General features: G+C 39.1%; 2 protein-coding genes across 5 annotated transcripts in view; both read right to left on the bottom strand.

Annotated features, from left to right (window-relative positions):
- Positions 1–19,662, bottom strand: part of LOC146511744 (uncharacterized) — a 58,808-nt gene that overhangs the window by 36,138 nt on the left and 3,008 nt on the right. The gene's annotated exons all lie outside the window — the stretch shown is intronic.
- Positions 9,833–19,662, bottom strand: part of LOC146511742 (uncharacterized) — a 64,363-nt gene continuing 54,533 nt past the window's right edge. The window contains exons 2-5 of one of the 4 annotated variants that reach the window (XM_085172373.1): positions 18,896–19,333; positions 16,754–16,859; positions 13,739–14,587; positions 9,833–12,703 (exon numbers count right to left, since the gene is read on the bottom strand). In XM_085172373.1, the coding sequence (XP_085028499.1) occupies positions 12,011–12,703; positions 13,739–14,587; positions 16,754–16,771 (1,560 nt within the window). In that variant the 5' untranslated portion in view covers positions 16,772–16,859; positions 18,896–19,333 and the 3' untranslated portion in view covers positions 9,833–12,010. Of the gene's footprint in view, positions 12,704–13,738; positions 14,588–16,753; positions 16,860–18,895; positions 19,556–19,662 lie in introns of all 4 variants that reach the window. The other 3 variants (XM_085172371.1, XM_085172372.1, XM_085172370.1) reach the window with 3 other exon arrangements.

The raw sequence follows: 19,662 nt of genomic DNA, 5'->3' as shown, positions 1-19,662 counted from the left end.
GGCCCCCACCTAATCATAAAAGCCTAAACATTCACATTCTTTCTCTCACACAGCGCCTAAGCTATGACCTTGGTTCCCTGTTTATCTGCTCCTGCTGAGATGGGGCAGTATGCTCTGTTCTCTTCTAATCAGACAAATAAGGCGATGACTTTCTGCAAACAGTATTTCTTATAACTCAACAGTATAATGCATCATAAAACGATATCATTCATTCACAATAAATCAACAGTCTAATGTAATGCAAATCAGTTTACCAAATGTAATAGTTATCACCTTCTTCTAATTCAGGAGCATAATGCAAACTAAAACTACATAATAATTCACAATCTTTAATTAGGGGTCTAACATGGCATAAAATAATATTATAATCCAACAATGGACAATAACAAAACTGCTAAATTCCTTCCAGAATCTCTGTGTAGAGGAACAGTACCAAAAAAGATGTGCCACAGTTTCTGGATGATCCCCACAGAAAGTTCAATTAGTATTTATGTGTCTTTTAAATGTTACCATATAGTGACTGGCTGGGTAACATTTATGAAGAATTTTATATGAGATTTCCTTCACCTTGTTTACAATTAGATATTTATGGGATCATCCAGACTGTCTTCCAGGTGATATCTGGAACATGTCGGTTCCAGTAAGATATTATATATATGGGAGAGACATGATATCTTCTTGGAATAAACTACGTATTCTCTTATTGCTGTTACCAAGTTCCTGTGAAAAGCAGATTTTTCCCACTGCTGACTCAGCTGGATCAGGGAGAGTGACTGAGGTAGATATTGAACTGTCAGTGTTTTTATATAACATTAAAGTACCTGAGGGTATGGCACCAAGCATCATTGAGAATTCCCAAACACTGATGGGAAAATTATATAGTGTAAGGAATTCATTGTAAGTAAGTAGTACTCCCTCTTGTGTAAGTAGTACTCCCTCTTGAGCCAAGTACTCCCCTTGGCTCAGCTGGTTAATAAACCAGCTGAGCCAAGGTCAAGGTCAAGGTAACTTTATTTATACCCATAGGCAAGGTAAATTTGCTTTACAGAAAAAATGACAGCATTTGGCATCCCTTTAAAAACACACATACCTAGTAAAGATATAAACCTCACTGTGGCACATATATATTAATTTTAATATTTCGAATCAAAAACAGTTCTTATTTAATTCAGTGACAGCAACGGGGACAAAGCTATTTTTATAACGCTTTGTCCTGCATCTCGGAAATAGAAACCTCCGTCCTGAGGGAAGAAGCTGGAGGATGGGAACCATTTTTAAGGATTGATGAAGCCATCCTCTGTACCTGCTTAGAGCACAGGGAGGCTAAACAAGACTGTAGCTCACCTATCAGACGACTGGACCATCTCACTATCTGATTTAGAGAGTTTTTCTCTGTGACAGAGGTCTGACCAAACCATGCCACCAAACAAAAGGATAAAACAGACTCAATAAAAGAACAATAAAACAAAGTTAAAAATTTTTGGTCAATGTGGAAATGAACAAGTTTCCTAAGACAATAAAGGTGCTGGTGACCCTTTTGACAAACTGATTTGCAATTTTGATCAAAGTTCAGTTTTTCATTGATTATGGTCCCAAGATATTTATATGATTGTACTTGCTCTATTTTCTGACCTTTAATTAAAGTGACTGCGTGCCCATTTTGTTGTTTCCTAAAATCAATCACCATATCTTTTGTTTTAGATATGTTCAGCTGGAGATAAGACTCCTCACACCACTGAACAAAGTCATCAATGACTGGACCGTGGTTAGTTTCACCCTCTTTCAGTAAGCTGACAATAACAGAGTCATCTGCATATTTAATGATGGCCCTGTTTTCATATCTGCTCTGACACATGTTTGTATAGAGAATGAATAATAAGGGAGATAAGACGCACCCTTGAGGAGAACCTGTGGAGGAGAACACTGGGTCAGAATCCCATTTATTCTCACTCTTTGTGACCTGTTAGTTAAAAAATCTAAAATCCAGCCCACCAGGTTTTTCCTGATTTCAAACTGTTCTAAAAGTCTTTTAATTAAAATATGGGGCTGTATTGTATTAAAAGCCGAAGAAAAACCAATGAAAAGAAGTCTTGCAAAAGTCCCTTTACTCTCTACATGTTTAAGAATCAGATTTAACAAAGTCAAAAGTGCGTCCTCCACTCCTCTATTGGCCTGAAGTCATTTAGAATTTTTGGACGACTAGATTTAGGGACAGGAACCACAACTGCTTCTTTCCAAAGAGAGGGCACATGTTGTGTTTGCAAGGATTGATTAAAAATAACCTGAAATATAGGACTGAGTTCGTCAGCACAAGATTTAATTAGGCGGCCACTAATATTATCAGGACCCTGGTTCTTGTTCACATTGACTGTATGAAAGGCCTTTTTGACGTCACTGAGTTCAATGATAAAGTGCTGAGTATCTCTCAGTTTCTGTTTCAGTTCCAAAATATCCTCGCTAAAATCAGAAGAACTAAAACGAGCATAAAACATATTTAAAGCATTTGGAAAATCTCTGTCTGAATTAAAACCATCTAAAATGATCTGACTGCTGCTCTGGGGATTTTGAAACCCTGCTATGGTTTTCATACAAGTCCAGGCAGACCCAAAAATTTTTGCAGCAAATTTGCTTTCAAGAAGGTTTTTGTAGCTCTGTTTTGCCTTCAAGATCTCGATTTTCAGTTCCTTGGTGGCTGTCTGAAAATCAGAAACAACTCCCTCTTTAAAGGCCTGTCTCTTTTTCCTTAAACAGGATTTGACGCTTTTAGTGACCCATGGCTTATTGTTAGCGTAGACTTTAACGCGCTTACGGGGTATAATCATATCTTTACAAAATACTGCATAAGAGCTAGTAACATCCACCAAAGCGTCAAGATCATCTCCACAAGACTGAATAAAAACTTCCCAATCTGTACACTTAAAACATTCCTGCAAGGTAAGCACAGATTCTTCTGACCATATGTCAACATCCTTAGTCTTTGTCTTGTCTCGTTTTAAGACAGTTTTATAGATGGGCAGAAGATGCACACAGTTATGGTCAGAAGATCCCAGAGGAGGAAGCGGGAGGGATTTATAAGCATTCTTCACCGATCCGTAACAAAGGTCCAAAATTTTATCCCGTCTGGTAGGACAGGATACATATTGATACAGATTGCCCAAAGTTGATTTAAGAGAGACATGGTTAAAATCCCCCATTATAAAGTTTGGTGCATCAGGAGAGAGCGCCTGCAGCTTCTGCACTACGTCTGAAATGATGCTGCAAGTGGAGGCGGGGTGTGCCCTCGGGTGAATGTAAACTACGGTAATAAAAAGTTGTGGAAACTCACGAGGGAGATAAAAAGGGCGCAGTGACACGGATAAAAGTTCAACATCTGGTGTACAAATACACTCTCTAACACTCACAGCACAACAGTAACGTTTGTTCACATACAAGCATACTCCTCCTCCTTGAGATTTCCCTGTTACCCGTGCATCCCGATCCCGGCGAAAGGGAGCTCCAAAACCGTCAATTGAAAAATCGGCGTCCTGATCCAGCTCCGTCAGCCATGTCTCAGAAAAAGCCATTACACAGCTGTCCCGGAAGTCTTTCTCGAACCTGACGTTTCCCTGGAATTCATCCAGCTTGTTCCTAAGAGACTGAACATGTCCAAGGATAACAGACGGCAGGGGAAACCGACTGACCTGTTGTCTCCTCAGACGCAATTTAACATCTCCACGTCTCCCTCTTTTACTCTTCTCACTCGTTCTGTTAGAGTCTTTATGTATAAAATCCGGCATACATGAGGTGAGGTCCTTACCATCATACGGTAAGTTAAGTTGTAATAGTTCGTTGCGGGAGTAAACAATCCTCAGCTGACTCACGGCCTCGCCCACATCATTGGGAGCAAGCCAGCTACAGTAGAAATCCAACCACAATGAAGAAAAAAAATCCATGACGTTCTCACTGTTGTGGAGCGTCACTTTGTGAGAAAACTGTCACTTCCTTCAACCAAAACACATGCCAGCGATAGAAACGAAAATAAACGATAAGAACTTAAAAACGTAGGATGCCAAGCTCTCACTCACTGCCAGTCGCTGCGTGCACATGCCACCAATAGGATCCCATTTTGGACCCAAGTTTCTAGGAAAAGTGATTTATTTTTAAATAAAATATCTCTGTTGTTCCAGATGAGGTGGACGTCACAACAATGTGATTGGTCACTGGCAATGTTGAACCTGGAACAACATTTATTATAATGATGTGGGAACAACACCGACACGAGGAGATCATTCCAGGATGAATGTCAAAGGGAAAGTCCCTGGGACGCTTCCGGTTATGTTTGCATCCGGCGTAGTCATCTGGCCGGTCCGTGCTATATCGCCCCTCCTGACCCGGAGTGGTATAACGTTTTGTAGAAAAGTTTGATCGATTCGCTCTCTCCCTCTCTCTCTCTCTCTGTCTCTCTCACTACAAAATAAAAAATTCTCTGGGTTTTTTTCTCATAAGTTTATGGTACCCGATGGAGGAAGCATTGACCGGGACGGTCGTCTGATTCCTTCTTGATGTGCGTACAACAAGGCCATTTTCTTTTAGGGTTTCTGTCTATTTTCTGTTAAGGGAAAACCTGTTGTAAAAGTAGCTATAAAAATGAAGAAAAACTCTTTACTTTGGTATGAGTGGCTGCACAAAACCAAAATACCTCATTGGGGTGTTTTAATAAAATTATTTAGTTATGAATTTAGTTCTGAGTTCTGAATATGTGCGCGGTGCTTTTTCTTTTCCACTGAGGGTTATTTTACACGTACTAGGAGTTGAGCCCTGCATGAAATTCTTTGCTAGGTTACAAGCATTAAGAAATACTAATATCGATTAGAGGGTTTTTTGACGCCTTCTTGACCTGCGGTGTGTGCAAAATAAGACCATTTTCTTTTAAGGATTCTATTTTCTGTTAATGAGAAAACCCGTTGTAAAAGTAGCTCAAAAGATGAAGAAAAACTCTTTACTTTTGGTCTGATAAGGAGTGGCTGCACCAAACCAAAATACCTCATCGAGGTGTTTTAATAAAATTATTTGGGATAGAGTTCTGAATTGGATGCAGGTCCAATTTACCTTCACAGCGATAGGTTTATTCTCTCGCTCGCATTCAGGAGAAATAATTTAACATTTAGGCCTAAATTGAACTGTTTTTTTTTCCCTCAGAAAAAAAAAGACTTTTCTCTTTTTTCGCAAACAACATGGACGCCAGACCTGCCAACCTCACTGTGGTCTCTCAGACCCCAGTAACTAGCTACAGAGCCTCCACGACTCCAGCGCAACTCACACGAATGCATCTTTGTAGGGTTCAGCGAGCACCCGCTAACCCAGTGGTTCCCAAACTTTTTTCGTGAGTACGCACGCACGCACGCACTCACGCACTCACGAACACATCCTCCAACCACACACACCTGTATTTTGCTCCATTGCGGTTTATTTCACACCTCAAACATTTAGTAAACAATTAGGCAAATACAAGTAATCTCCAATAAATTACAGGTAGTAAGAAAGTAAACGAATAACTCGTATGTTACGTCCACACCTACACGGGTATTTTTGAAAACGCAGCTGTTTCTATGGGTTTGGACCTTTCGTCCACACATGTTTCGAATCACCGAAAACGGAGATTTTATAGAAGTCCTTTTTTGCGTTTACGTGTGGACGAGGAATACAGAGTTCATCACACAACGTCAAAGGTATGTGCCTTTTTTCACGTCAGACTGTGCGCCACGTTATTGTTTACATGAGATGAATTGCAGAATGGCAGATAGAGACAAAATAATCTGACTATCTTCAGTTTTTACACGATTACATATACACACGCAGTTACTGTCCCTCCCTTTAGAAAGGCAGAGGCATCACGGTGTGATTATTTTATGTGTAGTTGTTTTTTTCCTGTGTAATAATATTCAACATTGCTGTCAATACATTTTTCAAAAATGCCTCTCTGTGCAAAATGGGTTTAAAAAAATAAACAACTGTGGAATACTGTTTGTCGTGATTTGAACCGAGGGAACAAATCGTAGCAGGATCACGCTGATATCATTTGTATCCCACTGTAACTTTACTGTATAAAGAGCTAACATCTCCAAAATGTCAGGAGTAGTTAGTCATTACAACAAGTGTTTGTGAACTAAAAATCAATTATGTGGGATACTGTTTGTCCATGATTTGAAGAGCCCAGCGCGTGCTCCCAACGCAGGGAAAACCAATTACGCAGGAGAGACCTACCTTGGCACTTGTGCAGGTGAAACCAAAGGGAAGATATGCTTCACCATATTTTCTAGTCTTTGGCTTTGAATGAAGTTGGTTTGGAAACATATTCAGCTATGCTTCATCTCCTGCTTTGCGTTTGTGTGGGCACCCTGTGCTAGCCAAGCGTTTGGTTTTTTTTCCCCCCCTTTTCATACCGCGCCCCCCCTCGCAATGGCTCCTTTTCCTTTTGACCATTCTCTCAATCCTTTCATTTAAAAAAATATATCACAAGGGTTTGTAACACGTACAATACACCATCCATTCATTCACTTCCACTTATCCTTTTCAGGCTCGCGCGGGGCGTTGGAGCCTATCCCACGTACAATACACTTTAAAAAATATGTATAAGCTCGAGTTTAACTCCCGTGAAAGCTTATACATTACATGTCTACATCACCTATCATTTTCTCATCAGGTATCTCATATCATCTTGTTAATGTTATGTTATGCTCCTTTGATATTTTGCCAGTTTGCGTGTTTTAAAACTCTTTTTGTTTTTCTTTATATTTTTACACTCTGATTTAAGCCAGATGTGTTAACCTGATCCCTGCGAAATACCAGCTCTGCGTGGATTTTGACCGCGAGTGACCGGATGTTGTTTCCGGCCTGAGGTTGCCTGAAATACCGTGAGGCTTGTTTGAAAGATTGCGCCCGAGACCAACTCCGCCTCCAAGGCATGCCTACCTTTAGCTGCCACCAGTGAGATATCAGAGCCGGGCTCCACATATCCAATCAGGAGCACGAGCAAGACAGCTTTTGCAGACTCTCCAGAAATATACAAGTCCTTACCAGCTGCTCTGCAACCCAGTGTTTCCGGTCCCCTCACCAACATCGCTTTTTGAGATATTTTTTATGAACCACCAAAAGAGCCATCGAACCCCCCAGTACAGAAGACTGGATCTGAGGGCAGCAGCGGGGACAAATGATTGTAATGAAGCGACGGACATTTCATGGCTGGTCTTAGATAATCGTGAGTTATTATGTCTTATGGTGAAAAGTACATAGTTTTGCAAGAGGCATACAAGCACTGTGGAAAAAGTAATCAGAAAACTGTTTTTGTGAACACTCTGCTCCCTACATTATGCTTTAAAAAATGTGATACATGTAATGTGATCATCAAAGAACATGATTTTTTTTAAAACTTTTATTCTTATGCTTTTAAAACTATGTCAGATTATCATAAAACACTTATTTGTATGTTATAATGTTTTTCTTACACCATGTGTAATTTTTATAGACACCTTGTTCATTGTATCAATGTGTAATTATGTATCTTTGATAAATAAAAAAAATATTTAATCTTGTATTTGTGTACTTTCTGGTGATTCAATAAAAAATTAGTCACATATCGCTCTGATAAACACAGATGTCTGCATGTCTGTAAAACATGAAAAACTCCATATCAGTGCTATCTACAAAGGTGTAGTCATTTCTTTGTTATGGTACTTTACTGTTCCAATGAAACAATAGAAAATCTCATTTTAAAGTACATTTTCGACCATTCTGACCTATTTTCAGGGGCAAGAATGTTGATGTTAGACTGTGTTTTAAGTCAGGTTTTGATCTTAAACTAACTATCACAGCACTGATTTTACTGATTACAGTTGTAATCTCAATTAGAATCCCAAACTGTTTACCTGACAAGTTTACCTGAAACCAACACATTAGACTTAAATCTGTGAAATTCCTGAACAATATGCTTTGTGCAGTAGCAGTAGTACTAGAACTAGCAGTCCTACAATTGTGCATCAACCAGGCTTCAAGAGTGATCACTCTTCTGGCTTGCAAATGGTGATAACATGTCACAGTCTTAGCTGCAAATCAGAAATGTTGGTAAATTTAAAAAAGGAGTTTAAACTTCAGGTTTGGCATAGACACAGACTTTATTAATGCCACACTCGGGAGATTCACATGTTACACGAGCACAACGGTCAGTAAGAAAAAGTGAATCAGAGATACATTACAAAATACAAAAATTAAAAATAAATAGTGGACAAATTTAAAACAAGCAAAACACCTATGCAAGAGTAACTACTAATGATTTACAATACTTGTCATATACAGCCAATACACTCAGAGAATTTTAGCATATCAGTATAAAGCTCTCTGTAATTCCTGGACAGTTCATGAAATAATTTAAAATTAAATCTGCACTTCAGTTAACTTTTTTTAAAATAACAGGTTTATGTCTTAGATCTACGGATACAGCTAAAGCACTCTGCTTGTATAATGCTGTATTCTCTCCCAGCTTATCCTTTTCTCACAACAAGGTGATTCCCAAAGTACAAGTCAATAAAACAATGACTCTAAAACCAGAACAGAAAGATAAAGTTGCAAGATCAAAGATTAAGGATTGTGTTTTTATAGCACGTAGTAAACTATCCCCTTTTTCTCCTTGGCCTCGTGTACATCACAAGTCAAATTATACATGTGATGGAGCAGTCACAATACACACTCACGAGACACAGTTTGATTTTTCAAACACAAACTTTGTATGAAGTTCACCTTATCAGCTGAAAATATTAAAGCCAGAACAGCTGAGCTGTATGATGTGTACAAGGACACAAAACATTATTTACCATCAGATCCCGAGCCCTCCATGTGTTAATCAAGAAACTGCTGCTGTGCTACATCCATAAATAATGAATAAATTAAGAGCTAAAGCTAAAAGGACAGTTTATTTATACCATCTTCATGTGAACACATTCAAGAACATCACAGATGAAATAAACATTAAAAATTTCCACACTATGGTAAATGGTAATTGGCCTGCATTTACCTTACTTAGTCCCTAAGGACCCCAAAGCACTTTACACTACATTCAGTCATTCACCCATTCACACACTGGCAATGGTAAGCTACATTGTAGCCACAGCTGCAGGGCCCGGTGGCGCCAGTGTTCGGCAGCCTCGCCTCTGTCAGTGCGCCCCAGGGCCCTCTGACCACCACCAGTAGGCAAACACGGGGTTAGTATCTTGCCCAAGGATATTTGGGAGCAGGGAGCCTGGGATCGAACCACCGACCTTCTGATTTGTGGCTGACCTACTCTGCCACCTGAGCTACAGCCACCCTACATAAAGCCCTACATACACACTACATAAAGCAAGAAAAATAGTTTTTCCTTTCAGGTGGTTTAAAAACAAACAAACAAACAAACAAACATCAAACACCTCCAAGACTCTCTTTGAAAGAACTAAAAACCTTTATTCTCATGGTCCAATCATGAGCGAAGTCCCCGATGAAGCCTTGTGTGCTAAAACATGTCAGAGTTTTAAAGGTTAAACATGAGTTTCCAAAACGTTTTGCTGGAGAACAATGAACTATTTGACTGAGTTTCAATTATTTACAGACGAGCAAAACCAGGACAGAGAAAAAAGGACAAAACTGACTCAGTAAAACGACAGAAAATAAGATCCCATGTAAATCTGTATTAGAGCTGGGCGATATATCGAGTTTTTAAAAAATATCGATATATTTTTATACGAGATATAAGATGTGACAATATCCTTTATATCGATATAGTCTATGTTACGTTATAACTATACTTGTGGAGCCGCAAGTTTGCCTCTCTTTCGTCCACTTTTGTCTTTACGCAACATTACTCGGCCTCGCCCCTCCTTCACTGAACACAACTCCCCCTCCTCCCCCATCGCTTCACCTGCAGGAAGCGACAAGATGGACACGGCAAATCTCCGTTAACGAGTTACTGCGCATCGCCCCGTGCGTGGGGCTGGACGCCGTCAACGTGTTAGCTAGCTAACCACGCTAACGAGCTAACCACGCTAACGCCATGCAGCCCAGAGGCGCTGCACAGCCTAAAATCCTTTCATTTTCTCAAAAGTTGACAGCGCGCCTTATGTATGAATTCTGGTTGTGCTTGATGGCCGCGAAGCGATTTTATGTGGTACACAGCGCTCAGCAATCTGTCAAAAAATGTTTTAGTACGACTTCGGTAAGCTACGGTGCTGCACCGGTTGATGGATTGTCAGAGCATTACGGCTACCGAGGAACCTCGCGGAGTGATACGTAGTGATGGGTCGTTCGCGAACGAAATGGCTCTTAGAGCCGACTCTTTGAAGTGAACGACGCGAGCCGGCTCCTTATTGGGAGCCGTGAGTTTGTTTGTTTTTTTTCCCTTTCTCTCACCCTCTCTCTCGCCCTTTTTTCCGCTAAACTCCGCATGCGCGGCCTGTACTTTGCGCTGGGCAGAGGGGGGGAGGGGCGTTAGTTACACTCGCAGTAGCACAGGAGCAGAGCCAGAGAGAAAGAGAGTGAGGGACAACAACGTCACATTAGAAAGGTATAGTAATCATCCGCTATTTTCAGTTGCAGATGATAAAGGATTCAGAAATCATGCAGGCCCATATGACAGAGAATGTGCATCTTCTTTTTGTTTTAATATTTGAATTTATATTTAATTGTGTTGTGGTTTGCAGTGTTTTGTGTTGTTTCACGTTAAATTTGTTTCAAAGGAAAAAGCTGAAAATTTAAATAGTTAAAAGTTTAAAATGTAAATAGTTGTTTTTTGTATTATATGATTTATTTATTACATTTTATGTGGAGTGAATAAATAAAGTATATTTATGGTGGACCTTAGAGACAAAGCACGTACAAACTCCAAAACACGTACAAACTCCTAAGCATGTACAAACTCCAAAACACGTAAAAACTCCAAAACACGTACAAATGACAACAGAAGTGCTCCAGGTTTCTAGGGCGCAGTGTTGAGCTTTTGTTACCTAGTGGCTACACAAGCCAGGAAGTATCAATAACCGGATTTGGTGTGTGGTAGTAACAGGTAAATGAACTTTTTTTTAAAAATTATTTTAATAAATATGAGTGCTTGTCTATAAATACACAAACAATACACACATGTTTTCAATTGTGTAATTTAAGTGATCTGGGTAGCTCTGTTTTGGAAGTTCAGTAAACGCTAGAAATGTGTTTTGGAGTTTGTACGTGCTTTTTGGAGTTTGTATATGCTTTAGAGTTTGTATGTGCTTTGTCTCTAGGGACCATATATAAACATATATAAATAAAACCACTTTTTTTACATTAGTAATTCCTTTTCTGCATTATTTTATATTATTGTTAATGATTAAATAATTAAAGCAACAAAACAAACCTGAAGAGCCGGTTCAGAGCCGAAAGAGCCGGCTCCTTTTAGTGAGCCGAGCCGAAAGAGCCGGATCTCTAAAAAGAGCCGGAAATCCCATCACTAGTAATACGTACTGTGCTTCAACGTAATATTACCCTACTGTGTATAAGGACCATAAATGGCACCTGTTAAGAGACGTGGTTACGAAGAGGATTTCAAACTCAATGCTGTCAGTCACACAGTAGAAGTTGGGAACAGAGCAGCTGTGAAATCTGTCTTTGTTACTATGCTCAGTGTCTTTTAGTTTACATTTTGACTGCACAATTGTGAGCTTTTTGTTATGCACAAAAAAACATTGTTTTCTTTTATTTATGGAGCATTATTATTTAATAAATGCTCATAATTTATTTTTGAGTAAATTTTATGTACATCTATGCTCTATGTTAATAAAAGTGCCTGTGTGACATCTGGGACACAGCTTTGACTAAGAACTCTCTTTTTGTTCTTACTTTATGGCTTAAAAAAAAAAAAATCGAGATATATATCTTATATCGCCGTCCAGGTAAAATATATCGAGATATGAATTTTGGGTCATATCGCCCAGCCCTAATCTGTATTATGTAGAAGTTCAGCCCAGCAACCAGTTCAGTTCAACACAAGTTTAAATGATTCTATCTGAACTCTGTGGAGCCTGATCTCAAGCTTTTTGAGTCTGACACTGAAACCAGAGGATCTTTCTGTCTCTTCAGATTCACTGTGATCCAGTGATGGGAGTGATTTCAGCCCTGAGTGATCACGCTGATGTTTGCACAGAGCAGACAATGAGGTGAATGTTTGGGCACATTGGTAACAGTGAAACAGTTTGTTAGTAACGTGGGATCGTTTGTGTCCGGAGTATGATCTGAGATTCCTGAAGCTCTTGCCACACTGGTCACAGCTGTAGTTTCCTTCCATGTGTGTACATTCATGATAGGTACGACTACCTGATTGTGAGAAGCTTTTGTCACAGTGTCTGCACTTGTATGGTTTCTCTCCTGTGTGGACTCGTTTGTGTGTTTTAAGCTTACTTGCAGTGGTGAAGGATGACCCACACTGATCACAGAGGTGCTTTTTAACCCCACTGTGAATCAGTTCATGTTGTTTTAAGTCACCTGATGTGGTGAAGCTTCTCCCACATTCTTTGCAGTTTTTCACTTTGTCTCCAGTGTGTCTACTTTGATGTATTTTTAGGGCGGCTTTCCAACTGAAAGTTTTTCCACAGAGGTCACAACGAAAGTCTTTCCCACCACCACAGTGATGACAGGGTTGAGAACTGGATCCATCTGTGTCGCTCTGTTTCTAAACAAAGACACAAAGACAGTGTAAGTCAGTCCTTCAACACTTTTATCCTGAACGTCGCCTGAAATAAAGAGCATCTCTGCAGACGTCCAATTACATTTTACTGTTTCAGTTAACATACTCAGTTTACTGGGCTGCAATGACTACAATACTACCACCATAATACTACAATAATACTAAAATCATAACTGACATGAAAATCTGAATAATCACTCAGAGCTACGTTCACACTGCACGCGAAAGCGCATCAAATCCAATTTTTTTGACCCTATGCGACCCATATCTGATCATGGTATAACCGTGTGAACGAAATCCGATATTTTCAAATCCAATCAGGGTCACTTTCGTATGTGGGACAGAATCCGATACATATCCGATGTTTTAGAAAGCGACTGCTGTTTGAACGGTCATGCTGCATTAAATCCGTCTTTTACGTCACTGATACAAGACAGATGGCAATTATCAGCGCCGGAGAAGCGCCCGAGAAGACATTGTGAACGCTTCCTGGCCATCCAGTGTAGATGTCAGTGAAACTGTTGGGAAGACAACGTTGGAGAAACGTGAACATTTTATTTGTACTGTATAATCTGCACATTCTGACAGAAATCTGCAACTATCCTTTGAAGCACCGCTCCTCTAAAAAATAATAAATAACCTAATAACTTAAAGCAAAAATTGGGAAACGTAAAGTCCGAAGTCTTTATATTAAGGGCCATCAGTCAAACAATATTGTTTGGTCTGGGTCTAAACAGAGCGTGTTGTGTGTGACACCTTCTTTTGCGCATGCGGGACGCTTTGAGCATTCACACTAGAGCGCGTATATGTGTCACATTTTATTTGTAGTGTGAACAAGCAGACAAAAAAAATCGTATTTGATCAAAAAATCGGAATTGAACATTAAGACCTGCAGTGTGAACGTAGCCAAAGAGCTGCTTTTCCATGCAGTAGAATTGCTAACATGCTAACACAGTTTAATGAGCAGAGTTGTTCCAAACAGTCAGGATAAAATGACAAGATAAAAATATAAACACATACCTCACAGTAACTGCACTTGTAGAGTCTCTTTCTGGTGTGGATCTGTTGGTGTTTTCTCAGGTAATGTGGAGATTTAAAAGTCTTCTCACACAGGTCACATTTATAAGGTCTCTCCTCAGTGTGGGTAATCATGTGTAGTTTTAGCCGTTTGTCTGTAGCAAAGTATTTGCCACACTGTTCACAGCAGTACACATCATGTCTGGTGTGAATGCGCAGGTGTGTATTTCGGGTTCCTCTCTGGCTGAAAGTTTTTCCACAGATGTCACAGCTGTATGCCTTAATTCCAGAGTGGCTAACTAGATGCTTCTGTAAACTGCTACTTTGAGTAAAAGCTCTGCCACACTGATCACAGCTGTACGCTTTAACTCCACTGTGGATGAGTTTGTGTGTTTTTAGGGAGACCTTCAAGGAAAAAGACTTTCCACACAAGTCACAGCTGAACGGTCTCTCTCCAGTGTGGATGACCTGATGATGTTTTAGTGAATTCTTCCTAGTAAAATCCTTCCCACACTCGTCACAGCTGTATGCCTTAATTCCAGAGTGGGTAACTAGATGACTGTGTAAGTTGCTACTGTGAGTAAAAGCTCTGCCACACTGATCACAGCTGTACGCTTTAACTCCACTGTGGATGAGTTGGTGTGTTTTTAGGGAATCCATCCAGGAAAAAGACTTTCCACACAAGTCACAGCTGAACGATTTCTCTCCAGTGTGGATGACCTGATGAAGTTTTAGTGAATTCTTCCTAGTAAAATCCTTCCCACACTCGTCACAGGTGTGTTTTTTCTCTCTCTTTCTTCTGTGAGGTTTGTCGGCCTCCTGAGAGCGCTGACTTCTCGCTCCATGTTGGTCCTGCAGTGACAGAGATACAAACAGAGGCAGTGAGTGAAATGCAGTCGTGGAACAAACTGAACCTTCAAACTTCCTCCATTTTAAACCTGAAGGTGGAGTGTGGCACCAAACACCTTAAAGGTCTCTTATCCCCACCTGCTGGTAGTTCTAACACATTACATCCAACCTATAAACAAATAAACAAACATAGGATTTCTTATCAGTAAATGATTATATATAAATCTATACAAATTATAGAAATATGTAATAGGAAACAAGAAAATAATATAAATTATAAAATAATATAAGTGTGTGTGTGTGTACAATCAGGAGGGATGGGCATGATTTTAGTGTTTAAACAGTCATGAATTATTTTTGTTTATGTCTTTATTCAAAAGGAACCTCAATAGCTTCCACAACAGAGGTTGCTCATCTTCCGTCAAATACAAATCACATAAAATATTACACAATAAAGTGGATTAAAGATACCCACATAATTTGGCTCTTACATGCACAGTTTCACAATTGTTAAAATATAAGCAATCAATAATAATAATATCAATAACATTGAGGCACATTACACAAATTTCAAGAACAAATCCTCTCTTACAATATTACAACAACTAAAAGTTCTGTAAATCGGCTTTTAAATGTTCATTGAAGTTTTAAATAGTTTGAACAATTCTCTAATTTTATAAGACAATTTATTCCACTTAAAAGATGCTCTAAATATAACAGTTTTACAAAAAGTTACTTTTAACTTGAGGATTAACTAAATTGCAGTTTGTTGAAAATTGTGTAATATGATTATGTATTTCATCTGGATACTGCAGCTGAGCAGAAAAACATGTGGTGTGTTTAACAGAATTGCTTTCTTTATAACTACAACTAAGCCATAGAATATTTTAGCCTGTACAGGAAGCCAAGAAAGTTTATTATGCATTTTATCCATATTAGTATAGTATGAACATCTTAACACTAATCTGGACGCTTATTCTGAACTAACTGAAGTCTTTTAAGATCTGTCTTATTAGCTGCTGACCAAATGATTGAACAATACTCCAGATGAGACATTACTAGTGCATTAATGACATCTTTTATAATTGAAGAAGTGATACAGAAAGAGCATTTCATAGCCATAGCTATGCCTTGTCCCATTTTCTTAAAAACAGAGTTGATGTGCTGAGACCATGAAAGGTGGTGATTTATGGTAACGCCGAGTACTTTAATCTGGGTGACGTGTTCTAACACTGGATATGGAAAAATTCAGTTGTGGGCTGTTGACTAATCTGCTTCTAATTAACATAGATTTGGATTTAGATACATTTAAAACCGCAGTTCATAACTGAGAAATAACCATTACAATAAACCTTCTGCTATCTTCTGTCCAAATAACTTTTCATCCAGCACAAAGCAGCTGGTGAAAATCCGTAACATTTTAGTTTATCAATCAAAAGATCAAAATTTATCATCATCAAACGCAGCACAAAAGTCCAAGAATACCACTTTCCCATCATCTAGATGTTTATACCATACCATATATTATCTGTCATATGAATTAGAGCTGAGCTGGTAAAATGACCAGCTTGGTCCAGTGAAAAAAAAAAAGTCTGATTATAACCTAAGGGTTTTTTTACATTAAGAAAAAGGCACCAAACATCAAACCAATTTAAGCCTAAACAGTAACACATGAAAGTAGAGCAGGGCGATATAACCAAAAATATTTATCACGATATACATTTGAAAATTTGTGATAACGATATAATTGAGGCGAGACAAAATACTTTACAACTCCACAACTTTATTAGTGCAAAAAAACCCATCAATGTATTTTCACTTAAAGAAGCTGTTTTTATGTGCATTAAAGTTATATAAAAATTTAACAGTGCAAATGCAAATTGCTTGCTGACAGTTTAACCAAGAGGATTTTCCAGAGAAAATTGGCTGACATTTGCACAAAGGCATTTGCATTGTTAAATTTTTATATAACTTTAATACACATAAAAAACAGCTGCTTGTTTAAGTGAAAATACATTGATGGGGGGTTTTTTTGCACTAATAAAGTTGCGGAGTTGTAAAGTATTTTGTCTAGTGTCAATTATATCGTCAGTTACATTGTTATCGCAAATTTTCAAATGTATATTGTGATAAATATTTTTGGTCATATCGCCCTGCTCTGTCTGTCACCTTCTGTGTTGAGCTCATTGTTTTCTCTGTAGTGGCTGAGCTGAGTCCAAGTAGCTGAAAATGTTCCTCTGCTGCTCCGTCAGACTCTTCTCCTCCTGCTGGTCAGCTGGGACACAAAACAGATCTTTGTTAGGCTCCACACTGCACTGAAGAATCAAAGTGTTTCATATGTTCATCTGACAACAAAAACAACCAATTTTTGCTTCCCGAGGTGGGCAAACAGACACAAAAGGTTTGAGCACCGATACCAAATTTAGCAGTATGGCAGACCAGTAGCAGGAGAGACTGAGGCCTGTTATTAGAATCAAATACCCAGTGGGCCGACACAAGAATTTGTACCGATAAGACAAAGACAGCTGTGTTTTATCCTGGAATACATTTCTTTTACATTTTCTTGAAATGTTTTTCATTGTAGAACTTTTACCTCCAACTAGGGGTGTAACAATACACAAAATTCACAGTTCAGTTCGGTTCAATATTTTTTAGATACAAAAAAAATAAAATAAAATAAAAATGTTCATGCCTTTTTAATTTGTCATTTATTAAAAATTATAAATATATATTTTAACTCAAAAGTACAGTTTTTAAATTTAATGTTGATGAAACAACAAAAATAAATAAATCTATCTGATAGAGAAATCACTCATCTTTGGAAAAGAGAGTTTATTACAGAGAAATGGCTCTTTCCAAAATAAAAGCTATACGCTTCTTCTGGGCTATACTCTCAGCAGCATATTAAACATATCAGGTCCCCATAAGGAGAATCATGTGCTAACGGCTGTCTAAATGACTCTGGTAAAGTTTGTAGCATGCGTGCTTGTTGTTTTAGTCTGCTTCCACTTGTCTTTGCACTAGGATGATGTCGGAGTAAATGTGCAGTCATATTCGTTGTGTGTTAAAATGACGTTAACGCCATAACGCTGCAAATCTCCGTTAACGAGTTACCGTGGATCGCCCCGTGCGTGGGGCTGGATGGCATCAACACGTTAACAAGCTAACTGCGATAACGCACTAGTTCCCACCAATTGAGCATTGCGTGGCACATCCGACATACTGTTTTACTTTTGTCCATGACGCGCTTACCATCAGGGTCATGCTTCACATGAACATCAAGATAGTTTCAAACGGCAGATCTGAATGAAGGTGGGAGAGGTTCAATTTCGGGTAGCGTTGAGGAAGTTGCCATGTTGCAACGAGCTTAGCTTCTGTCTTGGTAGCTTGCGCTGCGCTCAGTGGATTTGCACTCAACAGTGCAGCCTAGGCGGGGTAGTCGAACGCAGATCCACTGAGCGCTCAACACAGACAGCATCGTCGGAAGAAAAGCTGATAAAACAAATAAAAGATTTTGTCAATACATATGCCTACCGAACCGAAAGCACTGTATCGAACGTATTTGTTTTTTTAAAAACACACACTCCCTTCACCTCTTCTACATTCCTATGTTTCTCTCAGAGCAGATCTGAGAGGCAGCCCCTCAGTCATGCACATATACTTTTAATCTCACCCTTAAGGGGTGGTCCCCAGGAGTTTCACAGCATGGTTTAGAACAGTGGTTCTCAAACTGTGGTACACATACCACTAGTAGTACTTAGTCTCTCTCTGGTGGTACATGGAAAATCTAAAAAAAATTTAAAGACTAAACAATATGTAATTGTGGAGGTATACAAAGATGACATATATTTAGTATTTGAATGGCTACAATCCAGGCCATCCGTGGCTTTTTGTTACTTCGGAAACATGGCTTGAACAATTTCTCTTCAACCACAACTGATCTCTTTACCCGTCAGCTTCCCATAGCTGTCATGTGACCGGCTATTGCAGTTAATAATACAACAGCTTCTTGCCATTTTTGTTTCTTTTTATTGCTGTGTAACTGATTTCAATCCGGTCGTTAAGTGATGATGTGACGAATCCTACTTCCGGGCCTAAAGTAGTCTGCATTTAATATGGCTTTTGTGTTGTTAACATGTTTAATGTTTTGTATTTTCTTCTATTTAATCTCAAAAAGCTCCTAAAACAGTCAGTGATCACTGTTGACCTCCCTCAGCTTTTATTACCGCTAATCATTTATTGAAGCTCAGTTTTTAAAACCTTGGGATGTAACTACAGCCCAGCCCATGCAGCAGTATATGAATGACTAACCTCGTATTGTGGAGGGATTATCTCAGTTGTTCTCCTGGCTGAAGTTTGGTCCTTTTACAGCATCCTGCCATGCGATTACATTTGTTCCTGACCACCGAGAACACTCACGTTAACTTTTATCGAGTGGAAAAAAAGTTAGCTTGTTTATATTATGCTAACATAGCTGTGTCGCTAGCGGTCACGTAGCACATCATTATATACCAGCTAGCCAAACTTCAGTAACCCTACAAACGTCACTTTAGTTTTCTGTCTTCATTTATGTTGGAAGTGATAACAGAGCTGTACGTTTTAATTTGTTTCCAAAACCCCGCAGTCAGGACATGCTATATTGTATTTAAATACAAGCTAGCGAGCTAACTTCCTGCTAACTTCTAACTCCGTTAAATGTCATAAATTCCGTTTTCATGGATGCCTGGATGTTAAACTCAATTGTTACACCTGGTAGAGCAGAACGCTGATCATTTTATTAACGATGAAAGACAGTTTTTCAACTCTCAGTAATGCCATAGTGATCGTTTGATATATGGACCTGGAGCGGAGTTTAGGCCCACACACGGCTAGTGACGTCAGACTCAACGACCGGTGTTCCAGATCTACTGGCGTTTAGATCAACTGGCGTTGGTCGAACAGATGTGTGGCAGTCTTGCGTTTCAGGAGCTGCTACCGACAAATCAGCAAAAACAGCCAAATGTGTCATCTGTGACACTTGTGAGGTTAACTCAAACACACTCCGTCAGTCTTGATGCTGTTGAACAACAAAATGTTTA

Source organism: Neolamprologus multifasciatus, chromosome 9 (genome assembly GCF_963576455.1).
Source record: "Neolamprologus multifasciatus chromosome 9, fNeoMul1.2, whole genome shotgun sequence".
Classification (NCBI taxonomy): domain Eukaryota; kingdom Metazoa; phylum Chordata; class Actinopteri; order Cichliformes; family Cichlidae; genus Neolamprologus; species Neolamprologus multifasciatus.
Note: the sequence above shows the minus strand (reverse complement) of the source record. Positions and strands in the feature narration are given on the sequence as shown.